This window comes from Manacus candei, unplaced genomic scaffold (genome assembly GCF_025592945.1).
Source record: "Manacus candei isolate 608988 ecotype Guabito, Panama unplaced genomic scaffold, ASM2559294v1 h1tg000135l, whole genome shotgun sequence".
Taxonomy (NCBI): Eukaryota; Metazoa; Chordata; class Aves; order Passeriformes; family Pipridae; genus Manacus; species Manacus candei.
This window is the reverse complement of record NW_026138183.1, coordinates 1,216,001-1,239,082: the sequence shown is the minus strand read 5'-3', so window position 1 is coordinate 1,239,082 and position 23,082 is coordinate 1,216,001. Positions and strand designations below refer to the sequence as shown.

General features: G+C 37.8%; 2 protein-coding genes across 5 annotated transcripts in view; one reads left to right on the top strand and one right to left on the bottom strand.

Annotated features, from left to right (window-relative positions):
• Positions 1–23,082, top strand: part of KCNIP4 (potassium voltage-gated channel interacting protein 4) — a 101,905-nt gene that overhangs the window by 73,721 nt on the left and 5,102 nt on the right. For all 3 annotated transcript variants that reach the window (XM_051771508.1, XM_051771509.1, XM_051771507.1), the window contains exons 3-7: positions 8,652–8,721; positions 12,945–13,015; positions 21,396–21,503; positions 22,592–22,696; positions 23,017–23,079. In XM_051771508.1, coding sequence (XP_051627468.1) covers positions 8,652–8,721; positions 12,945–13,015; positions 21,396–21,503; positions 22,592–22,696; positions 23,017–23,079 — 417 coding nt within the window. The remainder of the gene's footprint in view (positions 1–8,651; positions 8,722–12,944; positions 13,016–21,395; positions 21,504–22,591; positions 22,697–23,016; positions 23,080–23,082) is intronic.
• PACRGL (parkin coregulated like) overlaps positions 1,691–23,082 on the bottom strand; it is a 41,077-nt gene continuing 19,685 nt past the window's right edge. For both annotated transcript variants that reach the window (XR_007900521.1, XR_007900519.1), the window contains one exon: positions 1,691–8,683. The gene's annotated coding sequence lies outside the window, so the exon portion shown is untranslated. The remainder of the gene's footprint in view (positions 8,684–23,082) is intronic.

Genomic DNA, 23,082 nt, shown 5'->3' with positions numbered 1-23,082 from the left:
ACAGCAGAGACACACGGAACCCTCCAATTCATAGTCTGACCCCAGTAGCTGCCCTCACACTCCTGTTCACAGCATGGAAAGCCCTTACTCAGGAAAGAGTTGGAAAAGAGCTTAATAAGAAGACAAGACAGATCAGGCATGGGGCATGGCCAGCCAAGCAGACTGACTAGTTAACCATATACATGTGACTGGGACTTCTTTCCCCTCATGCCTTTGTTTTCCCACACCTGTACCTCCCTGTACCTGTACCTCCCTTCCTTTCCCCACCATTGGTTCCCCGCTAAACATCCCATAATAAGTTGTGTGCAATCCCAAAATGTTCTTCCCCTGCATCCCATAATGTAACTCCAGCCCTTGGGCAGCAAACTTCTTCTATCCAAGCATTCACTCACCTTGATGCTCTGACAATGGACATGAGGCTCTCCTGGGACAGCCCAGGAGGGCAGGACACTGTGTCCCTTCCTCATGGTCCTTAATTTGGGCTCCCACTTACTTTTGTGCCTCTATGCTCCTCTGGGCTTGTGAAGCTGGGTCTTTGAAGGGCTGATGGCTCCTGGGATATCCTGGGAGCAGTCACAGCAGGCACTATTTGGTCTTCCCAACCTGCCATTGTCTCCCTGTGTTCCACTATAGGTGTGGAGACAAGCTTCTACCACATAACCTAACAAAATCCAGCATACAGCCAGGAACCGCATGCTTATAAAATATAAACAGTTTTTATTAAGTATAAATAAAATATAAAAAACTCTATTCTAGAAGTGTGTTAGGTTGTGGTTTTGTTTTCTACTCTGCTTGAAGTACATTCAGTGGTCTGCAGACATGACTAAATCATTTTACACTGTGTCAGCTGGGTATTAGCTAAATTTCAAAGCTGTAAGGCATAGTAAAACTGTAAAAAGCCAATTTCTGCATTGGTCCTGGAGGAGTAAGGCACAGCAACCATTGAATTCTCTTCTTCCTGTGTCCATAGGCCATGAGATTTTTAGAAAAATTTAGTGTATAAACGTCTTCTAACATTTTGCGTGTGCAGCTCCACATCAGGACGTTATCTACTAGCCTTATTTATTTGCAACCAAATCAAACACCTAGTGAAAATAAAGTTTATTTTCTTTAATCGCATACATGCTTACTATATCATCTTTGAATAGTTTTCTTTAATGTCCAAATAAATAAATTTCCAGCATTGTTTCTGCTTGCCAACTTAAGATCACCCCTTTCTCATGGCCCACAAGTGCTGCAGTTGCTGAGAGTGCACTGGATTTTCCTGTTTGCCATGAGCATTTACCCTGTCAATGTAACATGACGCTATCATACTGCCTTATGCTGGCAATCCTGACTTGCACCTGCTTTTTCTCATGAAAATTTTCTCTCCCTGCATCCTTTCTCTGCCTTATGCTACAGAAACAGCACAAAGCAAGATCTGACAGAGTGAGACTGCAGAATAACATTAGGAAATATATTCTTTCATGCTTTTCACAGAATGTGGCAATTCTTAAAAATGAGCTGGGATTTTGGATGTCTGACTTGAAATTTGCATCTGTCTGATGCCTTCCTGTCTGATCTTGGACTGTTTTGTCTGCCATACGGAGAAATATTTGGTGATAGCCTGATTAAAGGTTATCTGGGAAGGAGCTTCAATAAGGGAAGAAAAGATTAGGATCTGGAAAAGATTTTGAGATGTGAGGATCTGTTCTTCCAAAGACTATGTGAAATAGAGCTTGGTGCTCTGTTACAAGGGTAAAGAGAAAAGAGACAGGCAAGAGGAACTAAGAGGCTTTGGGGAGAGCTCTCCCTCTGGAGTGGGGAGGAACAGGCATAGAAATGACGAGGAACAAGATCTGTCCTTTGGCAGAACTGAGCTGCTCCAGAGGAACCTGATGGATTGGCAAATCTGGGAAAACAAAGTTTAGTTGCCTGTGTTGGAGGCAAACTGGGACATTATGGTAAACAGCAGGCATTCAAAGGAGGCATTTGAATGAAGACATTCTGGATTTGCAGCTGTATGATGGAAAATCAAACACCCCAAAAGCCTTGCCATTGTAATTGTTGTTATCACCTTTGCCATACCATTGTTGCTCTTCAGCTTCTATGTCACTTGCAGTTTTTGTTTTTATTTTGTGATATGAGTCAGCAATGCCCTGGCAGCCAGGAGGGCCAGCTACCTCCTGGGGTGCATTAAGCACAGAATTGCATGCTGGTAACAGCAGGGGATTGTCCTGCTCTGCTCTGCACTGGTGCAGCCTCACCTTGAGTACTGTGTGCAATTTTGGGCACCACCATATAAGACATTAAGCTACCAGACAGTATCTGTGGGAGGGCCACAAGGAAGTTGAAGGGTCTGGAGGGGAAGCCAGATCAGGAGTGGCTGAGATCACTTGGTCTGTTCAGCCTGGAGAAGAGGAGACTGAGGGGAGACCTCTTTGCAGTGACAGCTGCTTGTTTGAGTGAACTTTTTGTCCTACCCTTCTGTTTTTCTGATTACTTACCCTCCTTGTTGCAGTCAGCCTAAGGCTACAGAGCCATTACCTGAACAGCAACAGTGGGAAGCAAAACACTTTTATCCAAAGTGAATTGAAAAAACATACAGAGGCTATTGAGAGTCAGAGATCTATATTTAGGTTTTGAAAGTGGAAGTTGGGGAGATTTATAAGTCTGGTTGGGTTTGGATCTAGTGTTGTATCTGTAAGACAAATACCTGCTTGGTTCATCTGCTGCAATGTTGTTCTGGCAGAAGCCTTCAGGGTGGAAGTCACACTGATATCAATGTGCCAGTGTCTGCGTCACCTTTCAGAGTGAGATGTATCTGGTGTTTCTCCTTCTTCCAAGGCATACAAGATCATGTTATACATGTTTCACCAAAATCCTTACCTTTTCCATCCTCAGAGGAACTGCTTGTATCTTAGTTTCTTATGGGTGACTTGCGGAAACAAACTCCAAAACTCACAAAGAGTATTGAAGCAGGTATGTTTATTTACAGCAGCGGATGCACGGGGAATAATTTCGCCAAACATGCACACCTATTGCTTTTGTTCAGCTTTTTTATGTGATACAATATTACATATGCATCAATTGTGTTACATATACATTAGTAGTGTTACATATGCATTAGCTGTGGCAGCAAATTCCTGAAAATTGGGGGGGGAAGTCATTAACATACAATGTCTGTGGTGCTCCTGTTGGTTCTGAAACCACATTGGCTCTCAGGTAGAATTCCTTCTGCTATAGCAGGTATTAGTCTGTTCAAGAGTATTCTTGCCAAGTTCCCTTGTGGTTAATTTTTCTATTAGCCTAGAAAAAACACTGTACATTTCAAGTATAAACCTTGGTGCTAAAATACACTACTGTAGATATGCTAACAAAATACTTCTCTCTGATAAAACATTGGCTAATAGTTTGCGGATAACTTTGGTGAATAATTTTACTACATAGCCACTGATGTCTTGCCGTAGGAGGCCAATATAGGCTAAATGCACATCAATGTCCACTGATTAAACACCAAATACATGTGGGGTTTTTCTGAATAAAACTAGATGTTTAGTCTAAAAATACTAATTGTATTTCTTAGTGGGAGAAATTAATTTGATATTGACACCCATGTGAATTGCATAATTATCATTTGGCTCAGTTTTCTGCAAAAATGAAAGTCATCAGAAGGCCTACATTTCAATCACATACATCAGAACAAGCATTAGATATAGCAAATTTAAATCAACCTTAGGAATGCAGCTTTGGAATTTGGAAGTGGATAAAAGTTCATTTGCGTAAACCTTAGAAGCATTAAAGCCTGAAAAAACCCACAAGCTTCAGAACCTGTTGTCTTAGGTCCCTAACTCACACACTGTCCTAGTCAGGATGTTCCTCTTCATAACGGCAAATTGTCAAGGTCCACTTATAAAAGCCTCATGTCTCACCTCTTAGTGAAGCTCTCTATACACAGCTTTCTAAGACTGTTCAACAGCACATCTTTTCACTGAAAGTAGGGGCTATCTCAAGCATCACCACACTTCAGGGTACCAAGAGGAGTGAAAAAGTGATTTTAGTGTCTAATGTGAGCTCACAAAACTCAGACTGTGGACACCAAACTTTGTTAAATTGTCTGTCCCTACTAAGATTTTGGTTCCTTTAGATCTGCTACTTTTCTGGTGGGCTGCTATTAGATCTTCCCTTAGCAATGCCCTAGACTAAGCAAGCCCAACTCTCTGTCTCTCCTTTGTGGTCACATGTGTTCGTCCCTAGTAGTCTTCATGACCTTCTGCTTATCTCTCTTCAGTTCCTCCACACCCCTGAGAGAGCCCCAAGACTGTCCCAAGCAGAATGAGAGAATAACTCCTCATCCTGCTGCCTTTGTACCAGTAGGTGGTTTATCTTATTTATAGTAAGAAGGTTTTGTTGGCTCACACTCAGCTTGACATCCCCTGTAACCCCTGTTTGGGGTCCTGTTTGGCAGTGCTGCCATTCAGCCACTCACTTTACAGCTGCTACTGGGACAAGGGCAGATTTCTTCCCAGATGCAGAACATTGAAATTCTTGTTGAGCTTCATGAGGTGTCTGTTGGCCCAGATTTTGTTATTAATTTCACCTAGATAATGTTATTAAATCAAGGACATTTGTTAAATTCTCATACTGTTGTGATCAAAGCTCTGTCATACTCAAACGGAAAAATTAGGAACTGAACTGGGCTGTGTAAAGCCACAGTGGGTTTTTTGGTAGCATTAGCTTTAAAGTATAAGCATGCTATTTTAAAATTATGTACATATTCTTCCATTAAGTTTTGTGTTTATAGTAAATTCAAATTTGCAGTCAGAATAGAAGTATATGCAGAAAGTGAAAATATTGTCAGTTATTGACAATTAAATCAATGGACATGAACATATATCTAAAATGAAGCTGTACAAAAAACTGATGGTAAATGAAGCATGGGATGGAGAACCTCTCATGTAAAAGGCTAAAATATATTCAAAGTTGCCAGAGCTCCAGCTCTATCCATTATACAAAACAGTTTGTTATGCAGACGTTTGAGCTTTGAGTTTCTTTCCCCTTCATTCTCTTTCCTACATTTCAGTATTTCTCCTTTTTTGTGTCTTTTTGGTTTGCTTCTTGTCTAAAAAGGGTGTTGATTAGGTAGTGAAGATGAATAAACCTATTGCAATATTCTTAGAAACACTGAAGGAGAGACAGCTTAGACAGCATGAGCTTGTAAATAATTTACAGGTTTTGGAGTGGTTCATAAGACCATGTGCTGGAGATGTAATTTCCCAGCAACAAAATTGCAAGCAAGCAAGGTCATCAAAAGGCAGAATCATATTTATTATTCTCTGTCTCTTCTTTCTGTCAGTTTAAATTATTTTCTCTTTAAAAGAGGGAGCACTGGACTCAGTTCTCTATGAACTTTCCCTCCTTTTTATTCTCCAGATGGAAAATACATTAATACAATTTTAAAAGATTGTCAAACAGAAATTTGCAGTAACAAATTATATACAGATCAGGGGAAAAAAGAATATAGGAAATGGTTTAAATATGCCTCACATTTTTCTTTCAAACTATGTAATTATTTTCCTCTATTTTATAAGAGTTTAATGAAAGGTTAGATAGATTTTTTTAATTATAGTTTGTACAAAGGAAGAAGTCAGCAATAACTTGAAATAAAGCCATGGGGCATACTTAACAATTACGATATTTAATCTTATTCACTGAACTGCAGAAATCTCCTGATAAACACAAGAAAGCCAGATTTATGAGTCCAGAAAAGTGCAGGCTTGGAGGTAAATTGTGTTGGCTACATATATTTTTAGAATACAATTATTTAAGAACAAGAGTGTTCACTGTCATATAGAAGCTCAGAAGGAAGTTCCAAGCTAAAGAAAGAAAAGTTTGAACTGATAGTTCTGGTAAGAGTAATTGGCCAGCATCACAGATTTTTAATGAATGTTCTTAAGACACCATTACTACAGACCTTCAAGGATGTAGAAGGTGTTACCAGCAATGCTGTGCCAAAGAACAGAGGAAAATACAGAGGGTCAGACTAGAGAAACTCAAACTGTCATTCCTGGGTCTGCTAATAAATAATTCTCTGGAAGTAGGTTGCCTTTTCAAGCAATGATTCTTTCAAACAGTATGGTGATACCAGAGCTTATTAAGTGACAGGAAAAAAATACTACCTTTAAATGAGGAATGTAGATCATGTTTGTTTGTTTTTTTTTAAAGGCTCCTAACTCATTTTGAACTAACAAATAATAAATCAGACAGACTTTTACAGAGTACCCTTAATTCTCCTCTAGCTCTTCACAGCTACAGGCTAAGGACTGACAGAGTTGTTTTTGCTGGCACTTCCTGTAAAAAAGGGGAGAGCACTCTTTGCAAAATGAGTATAGTTAGTATGTCTTTGTCATCCAAGGAAAAGGGAGAAAAAGTGCATTGCATGCTAATAAGCCATAGAGTTAGATAAACTTAGATGCTCATTTTGTCAGTCATTATTTATTAAGTGTCTCAGGAAAAAAAAGTCAGTACCTGACCTGTACAAATTCAGATATGCAGGTTTTCTCTTTAATTCCTTCAAAATGTGCCTAGCTATTTTTTTTTGTCTGAAAAAAAATTACCTGCAGAACAGAAAGAAGTCACTGCTTCTTTTTCTAAATTCCAAAGTAATGTATTATCCTTTCACATGTCCACTCATCTCAGAGGAAAGGCTGTGTTCTTCCTTGTGCAGGTCTGGGAATGACATAGATTATATACCAATGTATTCTTGAAAGAGGAACTTATAAAATACCTTTGTTACATTGTCTACATTGAATTACTGTAATGTTATATCAGTATGTATTTGAACAATTCACTGAAGTTTTCTTTATTGTGCTTCCAATCCAAGTAAAAATACTGCCCTCTTGCATGCACTTCTACAACTCCAGAAGGCTTCACATAAAAAGAGAAGCAGAGTAGTAGAATCATAAAGACATAGAATCATCAAGGTTGGAAAAGACATGAGATCATCAAGTCCAACCATTAACCCAGCACTGCCAAGTCCACCACTAAACCATGTCCCTAAGTGCCACATCTACAGAATTTTAAATGTCTTCATGGATGATGTCTCAACCACTTCCCTGAGCAGGCCATTCCAAGGCTTGATAACCCTTTTGGTGAAGAAATTTTCCCTAATATTCAATCCGAACCTGCCCTGGGACAACTTGAAGCCATTTCCTCTTGTCCTATTGCTTGTTACTTGGAGACCAACTGTAAGCCTGCTAGGAGCCAGAGAAACTGGCCTGTCTGACTACAGTCTTTTTGAGAAAGTCTGGTAAAGCAGAGAGAGGTGTTTTAGATGCCCTCATACCCAACAACATGACAGCCAGGGAGATGCCTCCTCAATTAACGGATTACTCTTTACCTGATGAAGGGTAGAGATGTTCCTGCCATTCCCCTAAGGCTTTGGTTCGAAAGGCAGTGCAGCCAGTATATCTGATCTTACAGAGACCTGTGCTCTAATTCTGACTCCATAGCTGTCAGCCTCTGTGGCTGGGAACAAATAATTTCGTATGTCTATCTATGACACAGTTGTTTGTCTGTCTGATCAAACAGAATTGTTTTTTACTGTGTGCTGGTACATGCTTAGTTATGATGAAAAGCAGATTTTGGCTGAGAAAAGTGACATAAAATCAAAATAATCCTAGATCTACAGAACTGACATCCATTGCTCAGATGGTGCATTTGTCTCTCAATTAGCAAGATTACACTATTTGTTTCTTCGCAGAAGCTGTTGGAACTGTAGCTCATTGGTCTTTATTTTATCTAATTAAAATACCATTTGTTCTCACATGAAAAGCTATTATTACACTGGTAAAAGATATTTCACTGCTCTTTATCTTCATTTAAAGCTATTTCGTTTCCCCAGTTTAGGACTAGGAGCATATATGTTTGAATCCTCAGTCCAAATAGCATGGCAATTGACAAAAATAAATGTATGAACCTTAACACTTAATGTTTATTTTCTTGCTTATCTTTGTTTCTAAAAATTCTTTCCTTTTAAGGCTTTTTTTCACCCTTTGTGTTAAAGAAGGAATTAAGATAAAAAAGGAATTAAGTGCATTGCCCAAAGTCATCTCCTCAGTCTGACAAATTCAGGACACTTCCTGCTTATTCTTTCTTATATATATTTCAGTTTATGAAAAAGATGTAAAGAGGCAAAAGGTTCTGCAAGGTTTGAATAAGATCTTCAGCGTCAGGGTCTTTTGAATTCATTGAATATAACTCTTCCAGGTGAATTTTACTGCATGTTCTGTCAGTAATATCTAAGTGCTTACATTCCTGCTTGATTTCCATATCATGCAAATGCTGCTTGCAGCTGCAGGAGTGACCACCCATGGCCCATGAGTGACAGCAATGGCTCCACGCCGTGCAGCAGGGCAGTTGCTGCTCATTTGCGTCACTCGGGTGGCAACTGAAATTGAGATACATGGTACAAAAGAAATTTTTATCTCATGGGAATTCTTTAGAAAGATACTTCAATGTGATAAACATTTAATGCCTTAATATTTGGTTGAAAGTGCAAAGTCACACGTTAAACTGTCAGAGTCACATACATGTTGTGTATGGTCTCATGAACACGAGTTGACTGGACCAGATTGGATGGTATTCATTTCTTGTCTTTCACTTTCTTCCAGGAATGCCCCAGTGGTGTTGTCAATGAAGAAACCTTCAAAGAGATTTACTCTCAGTTCTTTCCACAGGGAGGTGAGTACTTGGCAGACATAATTAATACTACAGTATATTTGGTAGTTCCTAAGTCTGAAAAAAGAGCCTGTTCAAATTAACAAGATTGTTGCCTCAAGTTCTGTCTGAACTCATGGCATACTTCCTTGATGGTTGGACACGTTTTAAAGTATATATTTCTGAATGAAATGCAATGATGTCTACAAGAAGTCAGTCTTTTGTTATGAAGTTAGTACCTGTGCTTGGGTACCATTGAAAACAAAGTTTCTCTGAGTAGGTTATTTATTTTTAAACTTTCTAAACAGTCTTCTCTGTTCTCTTTTATTCCAAAAAAACCCTTTTTACAGTAGGAGGAACCGTAGGGGGCACTACAGGTACCCCCTAATATCAATGGCAGAACCCCCTTTAATGCTATGGAGTTTCCCTTCTTAAATGAGGGCTTTTTATGCTAACCTTGATTTCAATTAATTGATTTCCAGGGGCTTCATAATTTCTTTATCTCCACTATCTTTTGGTGCAATGAAGGTAACACAAAAATAAGGAAGCTACACTTTTCTGTGGGAAAAAACCCAACAAACCAACAAACCACATACTTTTTTCTTCTTTCACATTTCATTTTAACAAAATACAGCAAAAAGTCAGATTTTTAGCAGTGTAGAAAAGTACTGAATCCAGATAATTCAGTCATCTGTAACAGATGTTGTGTACTAGTGAGAGGATTTTTGGCTTTCTTAAGCTGTTTCAGACACCTCAGCAAGGAGCACTGAGAAGTGACCATCAGAATTCATCCCCTTCCTCCCCTCATCCTCCATGGCCTTCATGCAGTGGCATACAGCCTTGGCAGTACATAAACACAGCATAAACAAATGTGAAAGCCTTATTTAGTTTTCCTCAGAAGTTCAGGAGGAATATTTGGCGAAAACAGCAGAAGAGCTGAATGTCCTTCGAAGAGTAACAGCTCACATCAATATTACTTTAATTTCTATGGGCCTACTGAGTCTTGAACCGTTTTATGTAGTTTTTGTGCTGTTTTGTAAGGTGCCTGTGTTAACTTTTGCCTTTTCTGAGAAGTATAGGAGTTCAAGTCTATTCTTTGTTCCTCACATTAGCCAAAATATTCTCAAAGCCAATTAATTCTCAGTATTTGTATATCCCTGCTTGTTAATGGGGTGAGATCATAATATATATGTGTCTAGTTAAGCAGCCAGACTGGATTCTTAAATCTTTGAATTTATTGCCAAAATATTGTGTCCAGCTGAGGCCTTTGAATTTCAGTTGTGTTAAAAATAATGGTTTTATCTATGCCTGAATATTAAAGAGGAAAAAAAAAGCTTGAAAGTTGTCCCCAAATTAAAACACGTCTTACATGTAATTCTGGGCTCCAGTTATCTATGTAATGCAAAACCAGGTACAACATGATTAATCATTATAATAGTTCATATCTGAGCAAACAGAATGTAAGATTTTAAGCTTCAGGGCAACCAAAGTAATTTTTAAATATTAACCAGCAAGTCACTTCATTAGGCAACTTTCAAGACTGTCCAGGACAAGGTACAGGAGGACTATAACCAGGACAAGGGACCAGAAGAGTAACAAAGGATATGACACTGGATTGCAGTAAAACCAATGTGTTTTAAAGGCAGAAGTTAATTTGTAAAAAGCTTTCCATGCCAGAAAGGGCACTCCTGTAACTTCTTTTTAGAAAACCACTGCCATACAAGTGAATGAATAGACCCTCTCTGTACATGCAATGGATCACCTGAAATATAACTTGGGATTTTTCCTCAGCCAGGCAGGTTGTAGATAAGAAGCCACACTCTGGATAATTATTACACTCCTCCATAACTTATGAACAAAACAGATCATGCTCGTAGTTTGATAAGCCATATTCTTCGATGTATAATGACTATCATTTTTTCTCTCTGATGTTTAAAATGCTTTGATGGTGTTTTTCAAAGGAATTCTAATTTAATATCTGTTCCTGTCTTAACCTGTCAAAGTAGTGATTTATCCTCCTGATTATGATATCAGATCCCTGAAAAAAAATATTTAATTTAAAAACTTAAAATTTTGTCAAACATGATTAATGTTCAAGATTTAGGAGGGTAGGTGCAGAGGGAATTAGATTAAGTAGCTCTAATTAAAAGACTAGTGTACCTTATCCTGCTGTGATTCTGAAGGCAAAATTTCAGACCAGAACTGCTTGAACAAACAACTCTGAAAAAGGCTTTTAATTTAATTTTTTTTCAGAGAGCCTATCAGAAAGAAAAGGTTCTTCAACTAGGGACTTTTTTTTTGTCCATATACCACCAAAAAAATTAGTATATTGTATCATGTATGGGCAACAAACAAAATATCTTTATGTTCACCCTTGTGTTTTCCGTATATCTACAAAAATAATTAGAAATATTTCAGATATTTTTAAGAAATTAATGCCAAGAGAATGGAAAGCTATTTAAAATTCAGTTTACAGTAATTATACCTCTATTATATGTTTTTTCCCTGAAGACGATTTACACAGTATATTCTGTTGCACAACAGAAGTCTCAGTAGATTATAGAAAATATGACTATTAAAATCTTAAATATAAATTGAAGTCAACTAATTTACATTTTTCAGTTAAAGTGTGAATTTATCTGCTAGTCTGTGCTTAAGCAATTACACTGGTGACTGGATACATGGAAGAATGAATAACTGCTTCAGTAGTGTGGATTTTTTTAATACTCTAAAAATGCATTAACAGACATAAGGTTTAAAAGTTGCATTTTTTCTTGTTGTGATTATTTCACATCATATGAAATTAACATATTGAAGTAAGACCAGAGACTTTTTTTACAAATGCCAGGTCTGAATATGTGAAGGACAAAGTTTTGAGTTTTGGTATATTTGGTTCTTTGGAGTCAAGGTGGCATTTCAGGTGAGTGACTCAGGACTGACACTCAGTTTAATACAAAACAATATTTTGGGCCGTGACAAATAAAGGTTTGCAGGATTGATACAAAAGGTAAAATGGTTTAGTGGCAAGAAATCAGAAAAAAAGCATCTCAGCACTGGTGAGGTTTTTCCATGATAGGGAGAGGTTTGTTCTTCACAGGGGACACTGATTTCATAACACTTCTCCCTTTATTACAGGTTTGTGAGATTAATGTTAATTAACCTAAACTTATTGCAAAGATATGAAGTAGAAAGAGCAAAGATATGAGTATTAAAAGTAAACAAAGCCTCATCCTACATTAATTTGCATGGTTTTGAGGGAGAGAAAAGGCACTGAGGAAAGCTGACTTTCCACAACCCCAGCAGCTTGTACCTCACATGCACAGGGCAGTGTGAGATAAAAAGACATAAGTTCTCTCTTCACAATATATTACTCCTGGAGCAGGTCATACCTCTCAGAAAGCATCCAGTGGAAATAGAAAGGTGAATCTTTATAATAAATTAGAGTCTTAACAGACTTATATTGATGCTGTCTGGTGTTTCTAAAATGAATCAATATGCACTGGGGAGTACGTTTGAAAAGTATACAAATAATCAGCGAAGGGATTGCTTGTTTAAGGTCATCTTTCAGAGTCTTACTGACCATTTAGTCAGTTTTCCCAAGGTTTTCAAGCACTTAGCCCTCATGCAACAATAATGGGAATTAAGTAGCAAACCACCTTTAAGAATCTGCTTCCCAGGAGAGGATTTTCTCTCACCCATGGGTAAGCATATGACCCGATCACAGTAGCATCTTTCTGACAAGATCAGCTTCAACCTGGGAAACAGGTCTGTCTCCAGAGTGAAACCAAAATACCAGAGGCACTGATGGTAGTGTCTGCTTCCCTCATTTAGAGTGAACAAATGAACACATTTTTCATTTTAAATATATGAGATAAATCCCTCATCACCATCATTTAGCATTCCCATTAACACAGGTTGTTTCAGAGTACAATAACATGTCGTCTTTTCTATTTGCTCAGGTATCAGTGATTAGCAAAAATGGGAATAAAACAAAATAGAGATATTCTAGAAGAAAATTTTGGATTTTCAGTTCTTAGCAGTGCTTCTATCCATATACTTGCACTTATAATTTATCCCTCTTCCTCTGACAAAAAAGAAGTTTAAACTTAATTGAAAATTCAGTCTTGCTATGAAATTTTGGTAACAAAGTATATCTTGGTCTCATATAGTTTTAATAGAATGAAATTACAATATTATGTGTTTACTGTGAATTATTTTTGCTTTAAATTTTTTGTTTTAAATTTTAGATTCCACAACGTATGCACATTTTCTGTTTAATGCATTTGACACTGATCACAATGGATCTGTAAGTTTTGAGGTAAGTGATGCTGTTGCTTCTTTTTCTGAAACTATTTTGCCATTCCTTGTATTTAAGTCCAGTATGGTGGCCTTTATTATATGGCTTTAATTATGAAAAATTTAGCTTATGTGACTCAAGTTTCAAGTTTTTCCAATGTAATAACAAAAGTCATTATTGTACAATTGTATATTCCATACCGGTAACTCAGACTGTGCTACTATGTAATATTTTTATAAATCTGCTCATTTAAAAGGTGACTCAATTTATACACAAGTTACCCGAAATAGTCATTATCTTCCTCTCTGCTTCTGCAAGGTAAGAAGGTCTCTGAACTACAACTAATGTTATGGAGATGACTCAGACAAAATAGGATGGCTCATACACTCTATTAGTTTCCAGAAAGGACTAGAAAAAGGCTTTAAAGAAAATGTTTTTAAAAGCACAAGAGTTTCAAATTCATCCTTCCTCCATTTAGCTGCCCAGTCCCAGTTCTGCCTTTCCCTGGTAAGACTGATGTCATCAACACAATAATATGGTAAAAAGGGACCTCACTGCAATAGTGTAGGTGAGAACAGTCACTAAAGTGAGAACTCACCAAAAATACTGCAAAGTATATATTATTTTAAGCTGCAGAATTTTTTTTTTAAAATAGCTAATTTGCAAAAGGATATGTTTGCTTTGGTTTGTTTTGCTTTGATTTGTTGTGGTTATAATGAATGGATTATTTCCTTACAACTTGTGATTGGATTGTGATAAATACACCCACTTTAAATTTATTGAAATGGCCCATATATGTTTTTATGATTTTCTTTAGTGAATGATTTTGTGAGGTCTGAAAGATTTTTTTTTAAGCATTTTCACTGCTTTATTATTGATGCAATAGAAGAAGACTTGTCAAGCAGGTGCACTGTGATCAGAAATCTACACCTCAACTGAGACTATAACCGGATAATTTTGTGGGGGATTATTTGCATTTATTTAAAAAAAACCCAACAAATATGAACCCCATCTACTCTTTTCTGGGCAGCTGAAATCAGTGGGCTCTATGTGAAACCAGAAGCAGGAATGGAGGTTTTATTCATATCTTCTGTACATAGGCTAATTCTACAGGAAATCCTTCTGGTCAAATCACAGAATCATACAATGGTTTTAGTTCAAAGGGACCTTAAAGATCCTCTAGTTTCAACACACCTGCCATGGGCAGGGACACCTCCCACTGGACCAGGTTGCTCAGTGCCCCATCCAGACCGGCCTTGAACACTTCCAGGGATAGAACATCCACAGCTTCTCTGGGCAACCTGTTTCAGTGCCTCACCATCCTCACAGTGAAGAACTTCTTTTCTATATCTAACCTAAATTTCTCCTCTTTCAGTTTCAACAACAGCAGAGGCAATGAGAAAAGGCATTTTTAGAATCAGTAGCTAAAAAGTATTTCTGCTGTTATAATGGGAACAAAAGAAGCTTTTGTACCTTTCCTGGTCAATTTGTTGCCATTTGTACCTCAGACAGAAAGCCTTAAGAAATGCACTAGATTTAAAACCCCTTTTAAAGGTTTTGATTACCTCACAGGGCAGGTCTGTGCACAAAAAAAAAAAAAAAAAAGGCTTTGGAATAAAATAAATCAGAGAAATATAAGCAGCACTGGGTTTTTTTTTTATTACTAAAACATATTTCCAGCTTATCAGGTCAGACGTGAGTGATCCAGACTTTCATAATATTTTCACTAATTATGAATCCAGCATAATTCTGCTGCTGTCAAAAGACTCTTGCTTCTGTGTCCTTGTAGCAACATAACAAACTGTATGATAGCCATTCCAAAAGCATCCTCCTGAAGCTAATGTATGGGGGTTTTTTCAAATCTCATTAAAGGTAGCTTCAAAATGTGAATATAGATATTATGAAATGTGAAAAATACAATAATCTAATTTTTTCCTGCTCCTTTTTATTCTAGGTGCAACTGTGCCATATTCTTTCTATTCCATCTGTATTCTAGTTTTCTAATTTCCATTAGAAAAACAACAAAAGTAAACAGTTCAAAAGGTAGAGAGGGAGTGATTTAAAAGTTTGGAGAACAAATAATCATTCTCTCCAGTTTACTTTCTATATCAAAGTGTAGGAGTAAATATAACTCAATATAATGACCTACGATGAAAAGCACTGGCTATCTTCTGTGTAGAAAGGATATGAAAATCTGAAATTTCATAGCAAAATTCTTTTGTAGGTAAGAATGACATTTGTTTTGTGTTGCACTCTCCATTTTCTGATGAAGCAGTGGTAGCTGGAGTTGCGGGTAAAAGGAGAATTTGTTCTAGCTTTTTGCTGGTTTTTTTTCTCAAATTTTCAACCATCAACAGTGAAGTGTTAAAATTTAGCACAACTTAAATGCACACTTCAATTAGATGAGATAGCTTGGTGAGATTGTTATGTCCTTAGAGTTTTGTCAGCCCTGAATCTGTATGCTCTCTGATCTCTAAGTGAAGCATTTTATGTAGCATAAAAAAGCAAACTCATTAAATAGGTACTTGAACTTATTTCTCCTTATCCCATGACTGCATCAGTTTTGAGACGAGCTTATTTCATTAGTTATGCCAACTAGTTTTGCTTTAACTTGAGAGACAGAGTTTCTGAAGGCCTAGTGACCCAGAAGGGCTCTTTGGGCATATTATGAAATGAAGTTCTTTTTTCCATCAGTCAGAGACAGATGCAAAAGCAAAGTTTCCACTTGCTGCATATATATTGTCACAGAACGAAAATGAAGATCTGGGCCTTAAGGCTATTTACACTTTCAGGAGAAGGGAGGCTAATTAACTTTAAACATGTCAAAGGCAAAGCACATTGCACCCACATACAACCATCCAAACAATATCCTTTGTGCAGATTAAGGCTATTCTAAATATGACTTTGCTGAAAGTCACTCAATAATTCCACTACTTCTCCATACCTTAAAGCACAAAGCTGTGCCCAAACACAATGGAGATGTTTAAAGATTTTTGTCATATTTAATCAAAACCAAACATGTATTTGTTTTTTTAAACAATTATTAATATTGCTTAGCAAAGTTGTTGGTGATTTTCTGATTGCATTATTTCTCAATTGTTACCTAAAAATTTTTCATCAGGGCCGTGGGTTGACCCTGGCCGTATTCTAGGCACCCACTAAAATCACTAAGAGCTGGGAGAAGTCACACAGGCAAAACAAAACTCAGCGTGAGGATGGTACTAAAATTTATTACTAACAGGATAAGAGCTAAAGAGTGAAAAATAAAACAGTCTTTAACACACTTTCCTTCCATGTTCTCCCTCCTCCCCCTGCATCAGTGCAGAAAAAGAAGTCCACCCATAGGGCAACAGGTCTTCCAAGTCTGCTGTCCTGTGGGTCACCCTTCAGTGGACTGCAGGGGGACAGCCTGCTTCACCGTGGTCTTCACCACAGGCTACAGGGGAGCCAAAGCTCTGAGTCCTTCCCCTGTTCCGTAGGGTCCCTCCCATGGGAAACAGTCCTTGATGGACCTCTCCAACGTGGGTCCACACACCCCCGGGCCGCAGGTCTTCCATATCTGCCGTTCCGAAGGTCATTCCTCCATGGGGTGCAGGGGGTCTCTGCACCCTGATGGTATTTCATAGGATGCAGTCTTTAACAGATGAGTTGCACCGATGTGGGTCCCCCACAAGGCCATGAATTGAGTCCTACCTGGAAATAACCAGCTCTGGCGTGGGCTCCTCTCTCCATGGCCTGAGCCAGCTCAGCTCCAGTGCCATGCCTGCCTTGGGCCAGGGCCACGGGGCTCAGCCCCGGGCCCAGAGGCTTCTGTCGGCAACACCCCTGGCTCCAATCTCTTCTGCGCAACAAACTTTTTCTTAAATATGTTATCACAGAGGCGCAACAATTGGCTCTCCCTTGGCCAACAGCAGGAAGTCCCTCCTGTAGCCAGCTATCATTGGCTCCACAGGGGGAAAACTTCTAGCAGCTTCTAACAGAAATCACCCCATGTAGCCCCCCCTACCAAAAAAAAAAAAAAAAACAGCCACAGAAACCCACGACAATCAGTTAATAAACTAGCAAGCATGCTGACTCAGTTCCATAGAGGAGTACAGTTCTTAAGATCAAACACAACTTTGATATTTCATTAATAATAAAAGTGATTTCCAAGACAATGATATAAGGGCAGTAGTTTAATGAATCATAGAATCATAGAGTGTCTTGGATTTGAAGGGACCCTAAAGATCATCTAGTTCCAACCAGCCTGCCACAGGCAGGGGTACTTTCCACTAGACCAGGTTGCTCAGTGCCCTGTTCAACCTGGCCTTGAACACTTCCAGGGGTGGGGCACCCACAGCTTCTCTGGGCAACCTGTTCCAGTGCCTCACCATCCTTACAGTGAAGAGTTTCTTCCTAATCTAAACCTACTCTCTGTCAGTTTAAAGCCATTCCCCTTGTCCTATCAATACATGTCCTTGTGTAAAGTCCTTCTCCAGCTCTCTTGTACCCCTCTTTAGGTACTTGGAGGCTGCTATAAGGCGTCCCTGAAGTTTTCTCCAGGCTGAACAAGTCCTACTCCCTCAGCCTGTCTTCATAGCAGAGGTACTCCAGTCCTTTGATCAGCTTTGTGGCTCTTCTCTTGACTTGTTTCAGCAGGTCCATGTCCTTGGGCTCCAGAGCTGGATGCAGTACTCCAGGTGGGGTCTTGTGAGAGCAGAGGGGCAGAATCGCCTCCCTCAATCTGCTGGTCATGCTGCTTTTGATGCAGCCGAGGACACAGTTGTCTTTCTGGGCTGTCAGTGCACATTGCCAGGTCATGTTGAGCTTCTTGTCAACCAACACTCCCAAGTCCTTCTCCTCTGGGCTGCTCTCAATCCATTTTCTGGCCAGCTTGTATTTGGGCTTCAGATTGCCCTGACCCAGGTGCAGGACCTTGAACTTGGCCTTGTTGAAATTCATGAGGCTAACAAGCAGGATTCTCTGGGTTCAACATAAAAAGCTTTGTTCATGTTATGTAGGAAATGAGCTAAATTTTCTCAGGGCAGTGGTGATCTCATAAGCATTTTACCACCAGCTGATTTAAAGTCACTACAAAGAAATAATACATTTCCTCTTAACAGCAGCTCCTCCTCTGTGACCTTTGTTTTACACGCATCAGGGCTCCACCACTTCTGTGACATCACTTAATTCCTTTTCAAAATCCTAAAATCTAAATTAAAAAATTGATTTAGGGTCCTGCCTACCTACTTCTCCTGGCCTTGAACAAGACATAAGGGAATACAAGATCAAGTGGAATAATTTTAAGCTTTCCTATGGATTTGAGATAGCACACTAAGAAACTTGTCAATTAATTTATTAATGATCTTGTTATCCCTAAAGATTTACTGAGGGATAAAGCAATCAGTCCTCAACAACATTGCTAGGAGATAATTAATCACTGCTAAAAATTTTGAAATTGTGGGGTTACACAAATACAAGTTCATCCCAGATCACAACTAGAGGTTCTATACAGCTGTAGCGCAGAACAGAAACATGAGCAGGCTGTGATACTGAGCACACAGAGGCTCCATTACAGGAGCAATGATGTTCCATTTTGCAACCCTTCAGTGAGACATCCCACTTTCTTGCAGAATCGAAATTAGGCACAGAAGGAAGTCTTAACAGGTATTAGCATGTTCTGCAGGAAACTAGCAAGTTACAAATAGGAAGCTGTGGAAAGGAGCAAGTACCAAGACTTTTGTGCTTCTATCTTCGCTGTCACAGACTGAAGAGAGACCCAACCTAGAGTCATGTCTCAGCCCAGACTTTTGTAGTTTTAGTCTTGTCACCCTAGATCATATGCACTTCTCCTCATTAGGTGCTCAGCTGAGCAGGACTCAGTGGACAGTGACAGCATCCTCAGAGGATGTAAGTGAATTTTACTTAAAAAATAAACAGGCTCTAAAAGGAGAATTCCTCTCTCTTCAGAAATTAGTTGTCTAAACCAGGAAGAAAAACACATCTGGGTACTCTACTATTGTAATGCTTGTATTCATGCTCTGGTGCTAAATGGTGTGCCTGATTCATGCATCAAGGAGTTGCTGGTAACAAACATATAGATGGATAGATGCTCTCTGAGTTCAGCTGCTACCTTCAGCACTGTTGTTTTCCTATGGCAGTCTGCAATGGATTATTACATGAACAGCCAACATAGCTATACTGTTCCTGGCACATTGCCTTCCACTATGAAGAGCATTTTCCCCTTCAAGGGTCTAGCCTGTGGATTTAGCCTATATCTATTGAATCAGACATTCTATTTCTGTATGATTTTATTGCTATGTTCTTCAATTGCATGAAAGTAAGTATGTAGAAAAGATGTCCCATCTTAGCTGGTCCTTATCCAGCTCATCACAACTTCCTATTATAAATAGGATAAATCCTTTCTGTTTTTCCTGAGATGGACTCTTGCACAACACTCAGACAAAGGCAATACACCTGAACTATCTACTTGAACTGTCCCAAAACATCTTGATGTAAATATGGAAGGAGGTGACTTGCTCTTGCAATGTTTAAAGCACATACCTGGAGGGTTTTTGAGTTGTCTCAGTCCCATGAAAAAAGCATAAAGTCAAGTTTTATTTATGTGTCCTTTTTAAAACCGATGATAGAAGGGTAGCCTTGGAAATGGGGATATAAATGATGCCAGGAAGCCAGCTAACATGGGTGGTGCACCACAGAAAAGAAGAAGGAAAATTTACAAGAAAAGAAAAATGGATATAGTTTAGATAAAACAAATTCAAAAATGTTGCAGTGCCAAAATAAAAATGAATTCAGAATTCTTAAATATAATAATTTAAGAAAATAACGTTACTGGAGACCTGCAGGAAGGACTTCAGGAAAAACTCCATCAAGAATGTAAAACAGTGCAGAAAAGATTTGAAGACATGGTATGGAATTAAAAAGGTTAATTGGTAATGCTGTAATGTGATCAAATCTGTTCGGAATTTCTTGAACATTTTAATGCTCAATAGTACATTGTTAAAGAGCTGTTTGGAGATTTAACCCTGTGACCCTCAATTAGTCATTGAGATGTAGACAAGACAGGTTGAGCAAAACTCTATCAAGATTCATGTATCCGTTTACCCCAAAGGGCACATACACCAGTAAGACAGAAATTTTTGACAGACTAAGAAAACCCAGAGCATGCCACTTGAATTGTTAAAAAGATTGAAACTGTCAGAAGAGCTGTCTGTGCCTACTAGACTATCTGAGGCCATGATATCTGTGTGTACTTCACTGTACCACGTATACTTATTTGACTGTATGGTACATCAGACCTTTGTAATTTATGTAATTTAATCTCAGTGTAGTCTTTTCCATTGTTCCTGTGATAGAGGAAATGCATAATCTTTGCTGGTGCCCATAAGAAATATTTCAGCTTTTTTCGCATTAATGTCTCTAAGACCTCCTGTATGTCATTGCCAGTGACGTAGAAACGCACATTTAAATACAAGCTCTTGCCATATTCTGCTCAACCTATTATGGCTGCAATTTCACAGATTTATGGGTTCACAAGCTTATTAAATAGAAAAAGGTAGAGGAGATGGTTAGGAAAAAAAAAGCTATTGTTTAAAAAATGCTAACATACTAAGAAATACAGAAGACAGGTGACAGCACTTGATATTTTCTTCAATCTGGAAGATGCTCACTAAATGTAAATGAGGTTTGTGCTGCCAAGAGTATTTATCATGAAACAAAAATCTATAACCAAATATAACATATAAATAATCCCAAAAGTCTTCTGATTCATTTCTGTGGAATAGCTTACAGCAGTAGAGCATTGGTGGGTCACAAAAACAAGATGGTACATGGACACATATTATATTTATTATTCCCTATCATACTTCCAATAAAAGTGTTAAGTATTGAGGTCTGCTATATCATACATAAAGTTTGAAATATTGACTGCAACAGATTGATCTAAGAGATCTGGGAACCACATATTCCACTTTAACAAGGTACAGATTTAAGAAGAATTTTATGTTCCTTAGTAGATAGTTCTCCCCGAATTGGCCTCCTGTGCTTAGATTAATCTAACTCCCATTTAAGCTTTTCTTGGATCATTAAACCATAGGGATTGCTTTTTCCTGGTATAAACTTCAACAGAAACTACTTATGTGAGGCATTTCAGAGGATACAACCACTAAGAGAAAATGATGGTTTACTTCATAGAAAATTACTCAATTTACTTATTAATTATGAGTGTAGCAAACAGTGCCTAGATTGTTAATTATTTAAGAAACCAGCAATCCCATGAAGCAAAAAAAGAAAAGAAACAACACATCTTTCCAGACTTCTGACAAATGCATTATTCTGGATTTCTGAGTGTTTGTGAAAAACTGCTCAATTCCAAACTGATCAAGACCTTTTGTCTATTTAGGATTTTGTTATGGGTCTCTCAATTTTACTGCGAGGGACAGTACAGGAGAAACTGAACTGGGCTTTCAATTTGTATGATATAAATAAGGATGGATATATAACTAAAGAGGTAAGGTCTTCTTACTTTAGTCACTGAAAGTAAATGTATAGCTAAGTTCTGCTTTCAAAGAAGAATGGTTTCATTGTCAAATTAGACATGTTAACAAATTACCATATATTATGAAGTTAGACATGCTAAAAATTACAGTAGTTTTCTCATTTTAAAGGCATATATGAAAACTGAAAAGGGAATATCTTTACAAAATTTGTAAAAGGTCAGAATTCTTCAGGTACAGAAATGGTTAGCTTCAATTTATGCCTGTCTATTTGCACATACAGTCACTAGAATAGACTGATAGGATATTTGGACAAAAAGGAATTAAGTACATGCGCAATAGTTGTTACTCATTTTATAAATCTACTTCTACAAATTTTTACTTGAAACAGAATTTATATAGAAAGATTCCTACATCTTTTATTCTGCAAGGATTTAAACACATACTTAAATGATAGTGGGACCAAATGAGTGCTTTCATTAAAATCTATAGGTATTTTTTTAGGTGGGTTTTATGTAAATATATATAAATATATATAAATTACACTTTTAGTTTTACTTTTAGAAAACTTCATGATCACTCTAAAAGGGTGAGTTATAGAATAGTTTCCTAGCAAACTGCAAATTACTTATTTTTATAATTAAAGTTTTCACAAGCCACTCTACTAAGAAAATTCAAAGCTTTTGATATAAAAGGAGGACTGCATAAGTGCAGGTGTGTGCATGGGTGTTTCTGTTTTCTCTAGGGAAAATTCAGTTGTAGAAAGCTGATGTGCTTTGGCCACTCAGTTGCTGTTACAGAGCTTCTTTTCCTGTTTACTTTTACTCATAAGACATTGGGAGATTCTTCCCACAACCCGTGAACTTGTGCATATTCTAAATAATTTAAAATCAAAATCATACACTGATGAAAGCTGAACTCAGATGCTAGATTTTCTAGGAACAACACAGTTCCTTCTTGAAGCTGTTCAGTCAAAAAATATCAGGCACAATCTCAATATTTTATTCTAAAATGCAAATCCTTAAAATTATTTATGTGTTCTGAGTTAAAGCAGTGTCTACAATGCACATTACATAAACATCTTTTTTTTTTTCCTCTTCAGGAAATGCTTGATATCATGAAAGCAATATATGATATGATGGGGAAATGCACCTATCCTGTTCTCAAGGAAGATGCACCTAGACAACATGTGGAAACATTTTTCCAGGTAGGTCAGGTAACATACAAGCCAAAAAGACTGCTCTGTGAGCAGGTAGAGAAAGATTTTCCATGTTATAACAGTTTTGCATATCCTTCCAATTCTGTAATCCTTTTTTTCTCTGTGATTCTATCCCAAGTTTCTCAGATCTACTTGTTACACCTTGCTTTTTCAAAAATAAGCTTCTTAAGCTTATTCCAGTATATCACTTACTACATCTTTTGGCATGGTTGTTCCTAGGCTGACATATAACTGAGACAAATAATAAAAAGGACTTGTTTTACACAGGATTTCAGGAGGAAAAATGTACATTTTATTTTTTTTAACAGAAAATGGACAAAAACAAAGATGGCGTAGTTACCATAGATGAATTCATCGAGAGCTGCCAGAAAGTA